Source organism: Semicossyphus pulcher, unplaced genomic scaffold (assembly GCF_022749685.1).
Source record: "Semicossyphus pulcher isolate SPU_LCO1_2020_fin unplaced genomic scaffold, fSemPul1.0.p SCAF_13, whole genome shotgun sequence".
NCBI classification, from domain to species: domain Eukaryota; kingdom Metazoa; phylum Chordata; class Actinopteri; order Labriformes; family Labridae; genus Semicossyphus; species Semicossyphus pulcher.
In genome coordinates this window covers 19350565-19366753 of record NW_027211637.1, presented here as the reverse complement: position 1 = coordinate 19366753, position 16189 = coordinate 19350565, and the positions used below count along the sequence as shown (strand labels likewise).

The 16189-nt window shown below is 41.9% G+C and overlaps 1 protein-coding gene across 1 annotated transcript; it reads right to left on the bottom strand.

The window, feature by feature from the left end:
* Positions 1-8557: 8557 nt before the first annotated feature.
* Positions 8558-16181, bottom strand: spata2 (spermatogenesis associated 2). Its single transcript, XM_069660949.1, has 3 exons — positions 16141-16181; positions 14323-15159; positions 8558-13946 (listed from the first exon to the last, which is right to left on the bottom strand). Exons 2-3 carry the CDS (start codon positions 14671-14673, stop codon positions 12591-12593), a joined length of 1707 nt encoding a protein of 568 aa, XP_069517050.1. The 5' UTR covers positions 14674-15159; positions 16141-16181; the 3' UTR covers positions 8558-12590.
* Positions 16182-16189: the final 8 nt, after the last annotated feature.

Sequence of the window (16189 nt, the reverse complement as noted above, 5' to 3'; positions counted from 1 at the left end):
GATGATAATGTTATTCTTATTTGTATTTTAATTCTTATTTAGTTTTAGCAACAAAGTCTGGATCTGTAACAGATTTGAATATACTCTGTAAACAATGATGATATTCTGCTTCAATGCCTCTTCTGTCTTAAGGCGTTTTTTCTTATTTAAAAATGAGCTCTTTTTCAAACACAACGACGTAAAAACATGTAACAGACATAGAGGTAAAAACAAAAACGTTTAAACCCTTTGAATGTTATTATATGCATTATAATGCAATTTACAAAAGCCAAGGGCACACTTTGAAGAGGGTTGGAAAATGATTAAATACTTTTTTGGTCATTCTTTGCTAATAGAGCTTTGTTAAACAAAAGCTTACGTTAATAACTGTTACAACAGACGCATTTCAAGACCCCATGACTTATAAGCGCCGAGGAGCTTTGAATAAACGGTCTTTGAAATGGGGCTGGTTGTTTTCAGGTGGACCAAACTCTCACCTCAATATTTTCCTAATTTTCCCAGGATTCCTGGGTGTGAGTCATTTGAAGAGTCAAAGTGTGAGTCGAACAGTGTGTGAGTAAGTCTTATATTATTAGATCATTGATTCTTTGACCCTCTGTCTCAAATTGATAAACAAATGAATCGTGAGTAGTTTTTCCAGAACAGGTCAATACACGACCTTGTCGCAACACATGATGTGGGTGAGGGGAAGAGGGCAGGGCAGGTCAAAGGTCAATGAAATGCCTGGCTGAGCATGATACAATATTTATTACGTCTTTTGGTCACCAGCCAATCAGCTTGGATAAACAAAAAAAACCCAAAACTAAAGAAAGTAATGTTGTTTAAAATAAATAGCATCAGGAAAGGTTCACAGAGAAAAGAGAAGGTCACCAGACTGTGTATGACGTCTGCCAAACCAATCTGTCGCTTCCTTTGTTCTTCAAGGGCCTGAAGCTGCACCTGCAAAATAAAACCTTCATTTATCAGATTAAAGAAGAATATTGTTATTTGTTGGTTATATATTAACTGTTTAATGCATCTACTGTAGATACTACACAATCCAAGCATTTAGTTTCAATCAGTGTATACATGCTGTAACTTTGCCTCTCCATCAAATACCACTTAATGTAACTTTAAGGGTTTTTCCAGACAGCAACGACACCTCAAGTCTCTTTGTACAATTTTCAGATAGAAACATGAAATCAAAAAGGTTCACAAGTATGAGATTAGCAACTTGCAACAACATCCCCATGGGTTACTCTATAGAAAAACAAGCTGTCTAACGATGATGTTCAGAGTGCTTTTTCAGATCAACAATAGCAATTAGAGGGTTTAAGTTGGGGTTTGCATGTCTGTCAAAGTTTTAGGGGCCTAAAAACTTTTTTCGAAAATAAATTGACAAGTTAGCTCCCTATCAAGTTAAAGTTGTAATCTCGAAGATCTCAGTTTTGTTCTCTTTGGCTGCGCCTGTGGTGATAAACGGTAATTGCGGGAGCACACTTCCAGATATCCAGACAGTGTTGCATGTGTGACGTCCACGGTTGGCTCCAGTTGTAACTCTTGATTTTCCTCCCTGACGGTGGCTTTCCTTTTTAGACTGTTTGCCTTCATCTGAGCGTCGAATTTGTTTCTTTTTCTTTGGATTTTCACTTATTTTTGAAGTTGTATCTGTAGTCGTTGATCTTTTCTTTGTTTGTTCAGCCATAGTAGATTACTGTTTACTCGCAACACTTGCAGAGATTGGAAAAGCAGCCACTTAGCTCTGCCTACCGTCTCTGGCAGACCAACCACTGCTGGGTGATGGAAAACGCGTCACTAACTGGGAGCGCCGCTTGTAATTTTTTGCACAAAGGTCGCCACAGACAGGGTTTCATCACAGCACCCCCTCTTTTTTGGAGTCAAGGTTGTAACTTTGGTTGTAGTACTTAGATGTAGTAAATCCATTCCCTCATCTGAGAGAGAGAACGTCATTGGACTATTGGGGGGCAAAGAGAGAAAGAGGGTCTAATAAATGTTGTTTTAAGTGATGATGCCTCAGTCGTCCTTGCTGAGCCAGACAGGTGACAAAATGCAGCCACTTACACTAACAGAGTTTTGGATTCAGTCCAAGTTTCCACAAGCAGCTAATGGGCGAGCTCCATGGGAAAAGAGGACAATAGGGACATGGGGAAAATATTGAGCACAAGGTGCACTGCCACATTAAATCATAAAGCATGCAGTCACAGCGTCTGAAGGGAAGGTCTGGGGCTTTATTACAGACGAGACGTGACTCAACCGTTAACATTAAGAGTTTGTGATAAAGGAAGAGTTTATCTAAGTGTTTTTACTAGAATATGACTAAACATTGAGAAAATCACACTTCTGTTCCAGACCACATTTTCAGCAGCCACAAAGACACCTCAGAGAGAGACTGATAACAAATTCTCTCTCATGGTCACAGAAGAGCACTTCACAATCCACGCTGCTTCACAATTAAGAGCCACTTTACAGCCACTTTACACAGATTGGGTACATAAGGAATAGCCTAATCTTTAAACCTCACCCAGTTTATTCTTTATTAAACATAAGAACTATGGACAAGAATAAACTACTGAAAGAAACAACCACTATAGTCAACTAATTTGGTTCAATACATTTTAATGTAATCAGGGAAAAATCTGTGCCAACCCAATTGTGGCAACAGCAATTAGTGCTAGTGTTAGCCAAGAAGGGGATATGTTGTTTATAGCAGGTGCTAATGATTTTGGACAAACAACCAATAACACATAATGTTTCTACAGTGAGACAAGAGCCGATTTTACAGGGTATAGAGCTGAAATGCATGAAAATAAATGTAAAACGAAAGCATTCCGTAAATTAAGTATTAACTATTAAATGCATACAAAAAGGATACAACGACACAAACAAATACACTCCTAACAATTTACAACAAAAAGCTATTTTGTATTCATGTTCAGCTGTGAGCAAAAATCACTCACTAAAGCTAATTCCTCAAGACTATGGAAACCACATTACTCAGCTCTAGCTAGCTAGCAGCTGCCTGCCAGCTGTAGCTAACGTTACGCCAAGGCACACAGCACACAAGACAATTAGCTTACTTTCAGCTCAGGAAGGTTACTTACAGTAATAGTGCAGCTTGTTCGGACACGGACAGTCCTCTTCTTCTACATCCTCACTATCCTCCATGTTTGGCATCTCGGTGTCCTCCACCATGTTAGCAGTTAGCATTCTCATTGCTGGAATTAGCCGTGTGCTGTCAGCACCAACGTCATGCACTCTCCGTTGTTCTTTTGTGATAAAAAAGGAAATAGGTCTTTTATCAGGTTTTTAGCTTTAACATACCAGAACACACAAACATTACTGCATGTATTTGAAAGAAAACAGCTACTGTAGACTAAAAAACAGCCAACCGAATGGCACAACAAGCAGCAAAGTTCAACAGTCATCATCACTTGCATTACTGGAACTACTCGTTTAGTATTTTTTATACGCTACTTCAAATGTCTCTTTATGTATTATACTTCATGAATAACTTTAATTACAAAATGACTGCCACAGAATGCAGGTATACAATGGAAAGGATTGGGATTAAATTGACTTGAGTCTTATATTTGCTTTTTCTGTCTCTCCACTGTGCACCAGATGTGTGGTTTACATAGTTTTTACATAGCAGTCACAGTTCATTCTCATACACTTGGGTGACATGAATCAAATTATATAAGATCCAGTTGTATTTATAATTTGAGCTAACTTCCATTTTCATTTTAAGATTGACAGGAACATATAGTTTTATTATATAACATGTATGTTACGTAATTACGTTTTTTAGTGTGTGTGCTCTCCCTCACACTGACATGCACACACATATATGCACACAGAGTTAATAGAATTAGTATGAGTGCTTTATTTGAAGGGAGAAGCTGATAAGAAGGAATGTCTAGGGCCAGTCAGTCAGACCTCACTCCAGTTTCCTTTGCACTTCGGAAAAGGACACTACCGGCTAGAAAAAGCAGAGTGAGTCCAGCTACTAGAAGAAATGAACTAAAAGCGACTTTGATTACAACATTTGCATGGTTCAAAGTAACTTGATTTCCTTATTAACCGCGTTATCAGGGATTTCTTCCATAAAGTGATTGATGTCAAGAGTCAGCCTTCTCTGACATAGTCCTCAATTAACTTCTCTGCAACTTGTACGACATGCAATCTTTACAGAAAAAAGGAGCTTGATGATTTAGCACCTATTCAGATCAAATACATTTTGGAAAGCCTCATTTCTTGTGTCAAGTTTAACACTGGAAATGTAGCTTCATTTTTGAAAAAACAAAACAGATGAATTGAGGAACCAGACCTGAAGACGCTTGTAAATGCGTTTATTACCTGCAGAATGGGCTATTGATGGCGTGTCCATTGAGGGAGAGTGTTTACAGGAACTATAAAAGAAAACCGACCTGCCCTCAAATCACTGCTTCCAGTACACTGAAGATTTGACTTCTTTTCTTGTTTATACTGCACTGAATGGCTTTTCTCTCTCCAGTGGTAGACATGCTTAGAAGCTTTGAGCCACGCAGGTCACATGCCATTGGTCTCCTTGTTGTACTGAGGGTCAATTCAAAGTCTGACGAACCTGCCTTTAGTGGCTGAATGGCCTTCTTGAGTACCTGAGATGTGCTGAGAATTGTTTCTTTTCAAAAGCAGTGTGGACTTTTCTTTTTTTTCTCTTGCTGTTCAATAGTTCACCTAAGCAACTAAACAGTTGAGTGTTTGTATTTCTTGTGACTAGGCAACAACTAATGCATCCCCCCACAAGTCCTTTAGTTTTTTGAGAATGTTTTTCTGTCTCCATTTACTTTGATGGAAAGTCCACTGAGTTGTTGTGCCCTGTAAATCAAAAGTACCAGATGTAAAATGCGTGGACACATGTGAGCTTTATTTGCTCTGGTTTAGACTTTAGACTCGAATCAAGAAATTGAAATACTTTTATGGCAACATAAAGCAATTAGCTGCTTCTAGCAGAACTGTCAAGGTTGTATGTGGGTGCCATGGAGACATGAAACAGTTGAATGTCAGCCCATATCTTTAGAACAACTCTAGCAGGTGGTAAAGTGTCAAATAATCCACCATCATCTTACTTTAGCAAACTTATTCGCCGTTCGTATTATATAATGAGATTTCTCCTAAGGGTGCTTCAGCCAGTTAACTACATGATAAAAGGCAGTGATGTTCAGTTGTAGGTTGTTGTCCTGACACTAGCTGGTCAGGCCCACCACACTTGATGATGGTGTTGGGGCCAAAATTGATTACACAATCGTGTGTGTACAGGGAGTACAGCAGGGGGCTCAAAACGTAGCCCTGGGGTGCTCTTGTGTTAAGGATGAGGGCGGATACCACACACCCTCACCACCTGGTATCCGCTCACCAGGAAGTCAAGAATCCATTTGCGCAGGTAAGTGTTTTACCCCGGTCCTTGACCTTTCTGCAGCGTCTGAAGGGAACTATGTTAGTCAATACTGAACAGCAATCTCACATAGCTCCCTTTTCTTGTCCAGGTGAGATTGGGTGGTATGGATATGTGCTATCTCCTTTTCCGTTTGTTAGCTTGAGATGGTAGCAATTAAGTACAGTACAGTGTGCTTTGTAGTGTTCAAAGCACGTTATCACTACACAGGTGCCAAAGTCATTCAGGCACCTTGATTTGTTTTTTTGGAAACTTCTGAACAATGGCTCTGGTTGGACAGCCCACTGTTTGAGGACCTGAACCCACATAATGTCTGGCCTTTCTGCTTTCTTGGTGTTCACACACTGGAAAGCCTCCTGACATCATGGTCAGAAAGGTTGCGCAAAAGGTGCGCCTGGTTCACCTCTGCTTCAGATGATTTGGCTTGTTGGCATCCGATGGGCTTAAAGCAGGCATAAAAGCTGATGACATCAGGAGGGGGGGGTCTTGTAATCTGTCAAAGTGACTCATTGTTGCATTTTTCTGATTTCGTTGAATAGTTTCACTTTCTCCCCCAGTCCCCTTTTGCCTTCTTTAACGCTATTTTGATATTTAAGGCTGCTGCTTTACAGTAGTCCATGTCTCCCTGAGTTGGCGGCCGCAGCGCTTGCGTTTCTGGCACCCTGGATGGGAATCCATTGTTTCTGGCTGCTGAAAAATTTAACAGCAGTTATCAGTACATTTGTTTTTCACAAATTAAATCCACCACTAACTCAGTGAAACCACTGATGTCATTATTGACGTAGATGGTGGTCTCCTTGAACGTTCTCCAGACTGCGCCATGAATTGCAAACTGTAGGGCGGCCCCCTGATTGGCCTGACCATTTCCTGTTTTGAAAAACTCTAATAGAGGGCATAAGATAAGACTTCTTTTTTCATTAAAGAGTGACATGTAATTAATTTACCTTGAGTGAAATGTTGAGTATGCAGTTAATGAATGAGTATGCGAATCACCCACCAAGATAAGAAATAGTGTGCAGAGGAAGAGCGCAAGAGAGGGGGAAAGTCAGTGAGAGAGAAGCCCTTCAACTGACACATAAGGAGAGAAACCATCACAATTCTCCTCTGACATGTAATTATCCTGCAACAAAGGACCTACACGTGGTCTAAATCTCATCTCACAGGGACTTTGCTTCCTTATATAACACTTGCTTCTCCAGGTGCCAATCACCTCATTCACGCAAGATTTGTGTCTTGTCAAATGCATGTGTATGTGCAGGTGTGTGAATTACACATAGTGTAGGTGCATTGTTAGGTAATGTGTCACTGCATGTGGGTGGAACACAAATAAGTACATAACAGTGCAGTGTGTATGTTACTGCCATGATTAGGAGTGACGTGATTTTAAATGCAGTTCGTTATAAACTGTGCCTACGTTGCTTGGCAAATGATCGGCTGCTGTGGGAAGGGAAGAGTGGAAATTTGTGGAATTTCTAGATGCACATTCCTCAACTTGGGTGCATTTTCTTCAGCAGTTGTGGTTTAATGTCACTGTAAAAAATGTAAAATAAATGGAGAAAATGGAGCTAAAATCGAGGCAGATACACAGCAAACTGTAGACAGCAGTCACTGTAAAATACATTTTGAATGTGTTTTTTACTGTTGGGAAAAAAACATGAAAATACATTTACATCTTCCGTAATCTTAAAGCCGTGAGTGCTGTAAGTATTTATCTGGCAGTATCTTTTCAATGACACCATTAACTGAGATGGTGTTCATGCTTCTGCTGTTGGTGGATTTATTCAAAGGCTAAGCAGTGTGCTATCGGTCATTATCGTTCTCTCCTGCTGAACTGTAATGTTCCTCACTCAGTATGTTTGAGACTCCCTCAAGGCTGGTCAAGGCTTTAAGTCTGCACAATTCTGACACATCCCACAGGAGAGGATGATGCAGGGTGTAAGGGCTGGCACTCACTCAGCATTTCAGTCACTGCAGAGGTCCTACTGATGTCCATCTCTGCTATCGGTCTTCTGTGGATATGGAATATGGAATATGGAAGCTTGTTTATTCAAGTGATGAGCACCAGACTGCAGTTCTGATTTGATAAAGCAAAGTGAGCCAAAATAAGCATCTGCAAGTTTATCCTGAGCAGGTGTCCATTCCAGGGTGATCTTCTTTTGGTGGAGCTGAGGCAACATTTAAATGAAGTTTGGCATGTAGGGCTATTATTATAAAAGGACTCCCACCTGAGCTTTTGGAATCTTATTCTACATTTGGGAACTCAACCTCCTGATAGTCGTACTAAAATTGAGAACAGGCAGCAACCAAAGATCTCACTATTACCTCTGGAAGTTACCAGTATTTAGTGTTTGCCTTGTGGTGATTTGAATCCTGCTCATCTGAGAAATCGAACCCATCCCACAGAGATTGTTCAATGATGCTTAGAATCTGTATGTTGATAATAACTCTTTGGTCATTTGGGTATCTCTTTCTGTGTGCAACAGCCATTATATTGCATTTGAGCATGAAATACGTATTTAATATCCTAGCCTCTCTTTAAAAGCACAGGTTACCTTGTTTTATTGCAGCGAGGTCATGTTATTATAGACGTAATATATCTTCTTGAAACTCACTCTTTTTGCCTCGTTGAGCATAGAAAGTTTATTTTTTTGACATCCACGGGCGAGTGCATGGCATGCCCTTGTGTTTGTTTACACTGTGGTTGCCCTTGTCTCAGTGGCCATATTAGTATCAGATACATTCAGAAACATCGGCCTTAACATTGCTCTAAAAGTAATAAATATTGATTTAGTATTAATGTAGAGAAGAGGGAGGGATTCAATCAAGTAAAGTGATGCTATAAAACAAGTATTTAAATTAAGGATTGGTGTTTGTCATGCAGCCTCAGTATTTCCATTCATGGGTATTCATCGCCATCTGCTGGTCGTAAAGGAAAAAGTCAACCCATGCAGAACTGGGCAGCCTGCATCCTCTAAACATGCTTGTACAGAAGTCATGAGTGAGTTAGTTAGAAGAGATACACACAACTTTTTCACTGAAAACACATATAGATAAAATGTATCAAACAGGCAGTTAAAGTTAAATATCACCGAAAGACTCGAGGCCGATTTTTTTTTCCAGAATTTTATTCTTTAAATTATTTTATAAAATCTCATTTACGTTTCAATATATATATATATTTTCACCGATTAACAATTTTGGCTATTTTCCCTTTCCACCCCCATGTAAGCCCACATATTGATCGTAAGGTCCATACCCCTTCACATAGACATTGTGCAATGATCCTCAGTGCCAAGGTGGAGGGGGGTGGAGGGAGGGGAGACAGTGGTTGGGGGTACAATGTGGGGTGGAGGGAGAAGAGGTAAGGGTCTGGGCCTTGTTCAGAGCATGCCAAGAAATGGTTAGGGAAATAAGGAATGGAATCGGGGCTGCCTAACTACACAACCACTGTTTACATCAGTAAGATAACCACACAAAGAGGTAAAGGGAGTATTGACTTCCACAATGACTTGAGTGTGTCTGATGTGGGTTAAACCAATCATGTTCAAATGGCTCAATGTATTCCATGACACTAAATAAAAATAGCTCTTTTGTTTTTCCAACATCAGTTATTGATACTCGTTGATGAAATCATGTAAAGTAAGCTTCACATCAGATATTTACCCATGACAGGTCAGTTGTTCACTTAGAGATTAAAACAGTGTCCACAAACTCAGCAGCAGCCCTGAAGACTGTTTAGCCCTTTGTAGTGACCCACACAAATTATCAGTCCACTGATCAGAGTCAAATCCACATCCCATGGTGTGCGAGTAGGTATCTATGTTGATGATTCCCTTTCCGAGCTTTGTCAAAGGCCAACATCTACAAACACAAGGCTAAACTTCAGCAGAACCACAGATTTATGTTACATTTACTGTACATCAGGGCAAGCATCGAGATTTCATCTCTTCTCCAATAAGATATTTGTTCTTCATTTGGCAAATATGATCACTCTTGCAACATGGCTCAATACTTCTGAAAGTCATCTTTGTTGCTGGTATGATTTGCGATGAACAGACTTGAGCATGTAAAATATTTCTAGGATAAATAATCAAAGTAATCAGAAAGGCTTCATTCAAAGAAAATAAACAATTGCACACCTTCCCTAAGGTCACTCAAGTCTTTTGTGATACCCACGTTAGATAATGTTGACTAAAAGGTCTCTCAAAGCTACATCCCAGTGATATCAAAGCATCCCTTCTTTATGTTGTTTAACATGATAAAAGACATAAAAACACAGTTTTAACGGGCGGGAATGAACTGAAGTGTGAGATCACTCCCTGGTAGAAAACAGGTGTGTTTCAATGATAACTTTAAGCAAACAAAATATAAATATGTAGTTTGACTTCCAGGCAAAACATAGTTATTATTACAGACATGACCCCTGTGACACATAGTGTATGTATAGGTCGACTTGCTGCATAATTCTGTTACAACGCATGTTTCCATATGCCTCATATTAGTAGCCATGTATGGTGGTAAATCCATACTTGTGTATATTTTTTAATTACTCTGAATGCCTTCCTTAGCTGTCACAAAACAAGCTGTATGCACGTAGTTCATGTAGCCTGGGACAACTATGTTAAAGTTTAACCAACAGGCTTGTAAAGCAAAGGACAATAAGTGACATCACTGCTAACCTAAAATACTCTATGATAAGACAGCTGAATGAGCTTAAGGCATTTAGAGGTTATTCCTGGCAGAACAGAAAGGCTATAGTCGCCTTAACGGCCTGTCAAAATAACCCAGAGTTAAAGACGTTTTTCAGAAATGTGATTTAAAATTAGCCCTTGGTGTCTTTCAACTGCAATAAACTGCATTAATTATCCTTTTGCGTGGAGGATCAAAGCCTAATCACGAAAGGTACCCTAAAATGTTAGCAGAGTTTATTTAAACATTACACACAAATAAATTAGTTTGATGGAATTTCCACAGAAAATGGCACCGGCTTGCTTTAGTAAACTCATGCTAGCCTAATGCACCGAATCACCCCCGTATCGAAGGCCTTAGAGAGGGTGTTATGGTCTTTAAATGAGATAAATAACAGACCAAATAACAATAAGTCACCACCAAACCAGAATGACTGAACATTGGCAATCACTGATTTATGTGTGGGAGGATACAACAACAAGATAATTCCCTTCAAAATTTAGTGCATATAGGAAGTGCATTTGCAAAATTTAAGACGTTTAATGTATTTCAGTCTTCAATAGAAAGTTGTCAATTAAACCCTTTGGTCACTTTGAACCAGTAGTCTGCAGACCTTTATACATTGCAGTTCCACCACAGCACAGTAACGCCGCCTTTGCCATTTTACATTGAACCAAGCAGCGGAAGCAAAGCGTGTGCGAGATGTAAAGTAACAGCGCGTACTTCACATACACACACACAGCACTGTTCCGCCCTGTCGGCTCTGCTGTTTACACAGGCGCCGTTTTGCCTCCGTCATGCCTCTGTTACTAACTCCGATGCCGCCTCAGAGGCGGAACAACTTCGCCCCACCATTCCTACCAGAGGCGTTACAATCCCACCTTGAGCTGGCAATGTAAAAGGGGCTTGTGTTTTACGGCACTGCAACATATAAGAAGTGGTTTCAGTATTTTCTCCGGGGGGACGAAAATGTTTGAGACCACTTACATATCAATCCATCCAATCCATTTACATGAGTTCCTGTTTTTCTGTCCCTATACTTACAGAAACTGTAAACAGCCAGAGATAGAAAGCCGTGTGCTATTTTATTTTCAGATGACAAAGCTCAGGTCATAAACAAGCTCTGCTAACTTTAAAAGGGTGACCAGATTAGCTGATTGTTGTCTTGGTTTATCAACAAGTTGCAAGAGAATAACAATGTAATAAATACAGAATGACTTTTAAGGGCTACTTTGAAACCACAATGTTGAACTGGGTGTTTAAGCTGAAGCCATTTGAGGTAGACAGAAACCATGTCAGAATATACACTTTCGAAAACCAATCAATAAGCTCACGTCGTCAAAGAGCGGTAATCACATGATTTGTGTGATCAACGTGAGACTTCTGGGACTCCACCTGAGACTGACATGGAACCACATGATCTGGTAAGGGTGCACAACAACATCATGGACCATGGCGGCTTAAGGAGTGTAATGAAAGGGGATGGCGGGAGGGGAGGGGGGGCTTGGAACTGACACAACTCAACAGGCTTTTTTTTTTAACCAGAAAGAAGTCAAAGCCAAACTCCTTCACTGTCTTTAGTCAACAGCAGCATTTCAACCTCAGCCATGGAACCAGAAACAATTGAGGGTTAATTTACAAGGCATAATCTTTTAAATAGAATATATGGCATCTGACCATTGTCTCAGTATGTCCCTTTGAGATATCTCCCACCCCACGCCCACTGTCATAAGTTTATACCCCAAAAATCCCCATGACAGACCTCATGCCCATTTAACAGTCTCACATTGTTCTAGAGAATAGAGATTAAAAATATATACTATTGACTTATTGACTTCCAGTGTATGTTTTTTTTCTTTTCCCTACTATTCTTCAAGTTTAAAAAGATCTCCTTTGTCACAATGCAAGCTCAGAGGTCTTTTCTACACATACACACTCACATCCACACTCTCTCTCGTACACACACGCATACATATATACTGTATATATATATTTTTCTTCATATACTAGAGGAATTTTTAGCTGAGGAGGCAATGTATATATGTTCTTTTGGACGGAATTCATTCAAAATGAGAAGGAATTAAACTCTTTTCTCCAGTTTTCCTTTTGAGGGGGACAAAATTTGAGGAATTTGGGAAGCGCTACAACATCACGTGACTACTCAAGAGCAGGTAGCAAGGTAAAAGGAAGAAGAAATAGATAAAAAGGCCTGAACTTGTACAAGGCAGAGAGATGGGCAGACGATATGGCTCTCTGTGGCATGTGCATTCCAGGGCCTTTCTGACAGCCAGAGAAAAATGTACAAAGTTCAAGAGATAGTTAGAGAGAGCAAAAGACCATCAGATAACGGGGGAAGATAGTGAATGAGCTGTTTAAACGGGAACAGAGCTAAAGCAATAGTGCAAGACTACGCAGCGGGTTGAGAAAGGGGACTACAGGGGAGAAAAAAATATTCCGTCTGCCAGATTTATCGGTACACCAGGTGAGATATGGTGCCGGATTTGAAGTTGAGCTGATGGTTGGGGACAAAGCTGTGCTGGGGATTCTTTCGCGTGCACATATCCTTCGCGTACAAGCCCATGCACGAGTCACATGACACCTTAGAGCAGTTCACACAGGTGTGTGATGCACCTGGCTTGTTGCAAAACCCACATCGCGATCCCCCCAAGCTTATCCGCTCACTGCTGCCTCCCTTTGGCGTTGTCAAGGCGACCGACTTGCTTGGAAAAAGCTTAGTGGACATGAGGGGTTTCTCCACCATTTGGGGGTGAGGGTGGGGGTGGGAGTGTGAGTGGGTCAGTGTGAGGGGGTGCGGATGGAGATGGGAGTGGGAGTGAGTGTTAGAGTAGACGGAGAGCTTTTCCTTGACAGGAATGTATCCATCGAGGGGCCGGGGAGATTTGGGGTGGTAGTCCTGGAGGCCGCAGCAAGGGGAGGGATCCACATCGTGACAGGAAGCACAGAGGATCATGTCACACCTCTGGCAGGACGCCATAGAGGAGCAGCCCAGCCCACAGCCCTGACACTTCACGCTACCATGAGCTTTAAGCAACCACGCATCCCTTGCATCCCGAGGCTCTCTGGATGGAGGTCGAGAGGGGATCTGCCTCCCTCCCGTCCCAGTGCCCCCCCTCTCTGTGTACAAGTCGATCTCATCCAGGGAGGATAGGTGGTAGGAGGTGTAAGCATCAGCCGGGGGAGGTGACTGAATTGGGAAAAAATCTGCAACAGGGCTATAGCAAGGTGGAGCGGCCACAGAGAAGAGCGATGCTGAGGTGCAGGGCCTGATGATCTCATCCTTCATATCCTCCTCTGCATCCACAAACAGAGGCTCTTTCCTCAGACTCAGTGAGGCCTTCAACACGGGCTTGCTAACAGCTGGGTGCCAGTGACCAGCCCCATCTGTAACATCCACAGATTTAGACGGCCGGCTACCTCGCCTCAAGTGGTGGGCGTGAGGCCTCTCTATATCCAACGGCCGCACTGACAGCCGAGCCATATCTGCCCCGAGGCTGTCACGTCTGCGGAGCGCCTCGGCACAGCCCGCTGCGTCATCTCTGCAACCTCTGCGGAGTTCCAGGGCCTCCAGCTCTGAGGCCGAACCTCGGGCCAGAGCCACTACCTCTCCCAGAAGACGACACTCTGCTTGGGCCAGGAAGAGCTCAAACGCCAGCTGACGGAGATGATTTGTGCCACCTGGGTGCTCCTGCAAATAAAACTGTGAGTCGTGGTCACAAGCGTAGCCAATAGTGCGCAGCAGAGCTCGGAGTTCAGCGTCAGAAATGGCAGACTGCAGATGATACACATATGGGCCAGTAAAGGTCTGAAAGAGAAATGTGTTAATTAGCATTACTGTCAGTGATTTAAAACAGCCAGACATGATGAAGCTAAATTAAACAATTGAAAAACAACCTCACACGCTATCCCTGTAATATAGTTGCAGTTTTGTCTTGCTGCTTTGTTTACTAACATTTTAGAAGTAAAACTTACAGCATCAGAAAATCTAAAAAAGTTCTACAAAAACGTCTATTAAATTAGGCTAAATTATAAAGTGCATACACACTCCTGGGTACAGTAATACTAGTAACCGGTGACTTAAGCTGCCAAGACCAACATTTTTACTACTAAGTACTTGTTTTATATCAGCATTGAACACTGTGTAAGAACATCAAGTCAACCATTAAAATAAATTAATTCACCTTTATACATCTGAACTCCTTCTTCCAGGGGAATAGCAAGAGGTTGGTGCAGATAGTTTCCAAAGTGCGAAAGGCTCTTTCCAGGCCCCTGAGGTTGCCTCCTCTCTGGCAGCGGAGAGAATTCTCCATCACTTCATAAAAACGCACCATCCGAAAGCGTTGTCCTGGATCTGGCTGGTAGGCCCCTAGCAGAGCTGTGGCCGTGGAGAGTAGGGCATCACTGTCCTTGTATCTCCCTTTCTCCACCTCTGGTGTGGTTCCAATCCATGTGTACTCCCCTCCACCCTCTAGCCGCCTCTCCAGTGCCGTCACATACCTCCGAAACAGGTCCTCTTTTAATTTGGCATCCATTATCGACAGCAGACTATCAGTCAGCTGTTGTACTTTTCAGAGAGAGCCTCACCCCTTTTAGCATATGCCGCACCAGGATGCCACATTCAAGCACCATTTTTGGTCACCATAATTCACTGTACACGCTGGCACACACTCAACGTTAATAAGGGTTTGGAGAGGTGGAAGAGGAATGAGTCTTTGTGCCCAATCAGCAGCACATCCTTTGAACAAGAGATGCAGTTGTCTGGTGCTTTCAGTTTGCGTAGTTAGGCTGCAGCCTGTTGGGATGCCTTCTTACAGGCATCTCTGGTATTGGCTCAAAGCTTAACTTGTTTCCAAACAGGCCAATGTCGTGCAAGATGAGGTCAGGAGGGGCTTTCTTCACGCTTTGTTAATGCAGAGTTGTATTTATTCCGTTCCCTGGTTTCAGCATCCGCCGAGTTCAAGGTCGCTCATCTTGAAGAAACATTCATGCTGATGCGATTCTTCTGAGAGGTCACCAAGCTGTAATGACACAGGGGAGCTTTGTAAAAATGGAAATGTCTCACACATATAATTAACAGAGAAACTAGGATCACATTTCATTTGGCTTTTTCTTGTGCAGTGTTACTACAGAGAATCATAATAAAGAGTGTTTTTAAAATCTAATAATTAGGATAAGAGGGAGGGTGTAAAGGCATCACTACTTGAGAAGCAGAGTCTGTGCCTTGAGTGGGATGATATAAAAGGTTGGGCTATTGATTGTTACCATGATGTACGCATCCAACAAAACATAGGGGGTTACTGTGTGCTAACAAGGATCGCGACTTACTGTTCAAAGACATATTCCTTTTGTTTTGGGGTAGTGAATACGTGAGCATGTCGCGGTAACGTTACATGCGTGTCAACCATGGTAACCTGCACTTAACTTTAGTTAGCTTAAATTGGGCTTAGTGCTGTATGGATATGGATACACGTTAGCCTAAAATCTTCTATGAGACTTCAACAGCGGCAGATGAAGGTTTCGTCCCGAGGCAAGCTGGCCGACTATCTCAGATTCCTCACCTTAGCGAGCATCCGTTTAGCGAGCTAGCAAGAACCATGCCTTAGCTAACATCACCATGTATTACTAATGCGCACACACTGCAACGTTTTCATAATGTTACAACCAGTGTTGATAATAGGACAGAAGCTCCGAGGACAGCTTAAATGTCGTTCTTCATGAATTTCAAACCCGACAACACCCGATGGTGTCACTGGTGTGGGCCCCCAACTGAGTACAGGCTAAGCAGTGAACGCCCATTTCAGCGCAGCTGGCTAGCTAGCATTTGCTTTAGCTAGCAGGGCGGTATTCCGTTGGATATAAATCTTTAGCGTTTTTAGAGACACTTACTTAAACATTTAACGTTACTGTGACACGATTCCCTTGCAAGTAAGTATAATTCTCATTCGGCTAACACATAACACAGTTTTCTAACCAGAAACAACAGCAACATTACATCTTACCTTTAACAAGTGCTAGCCGTGACTAGCTACGCCTCCTCAGCTGTTGGAA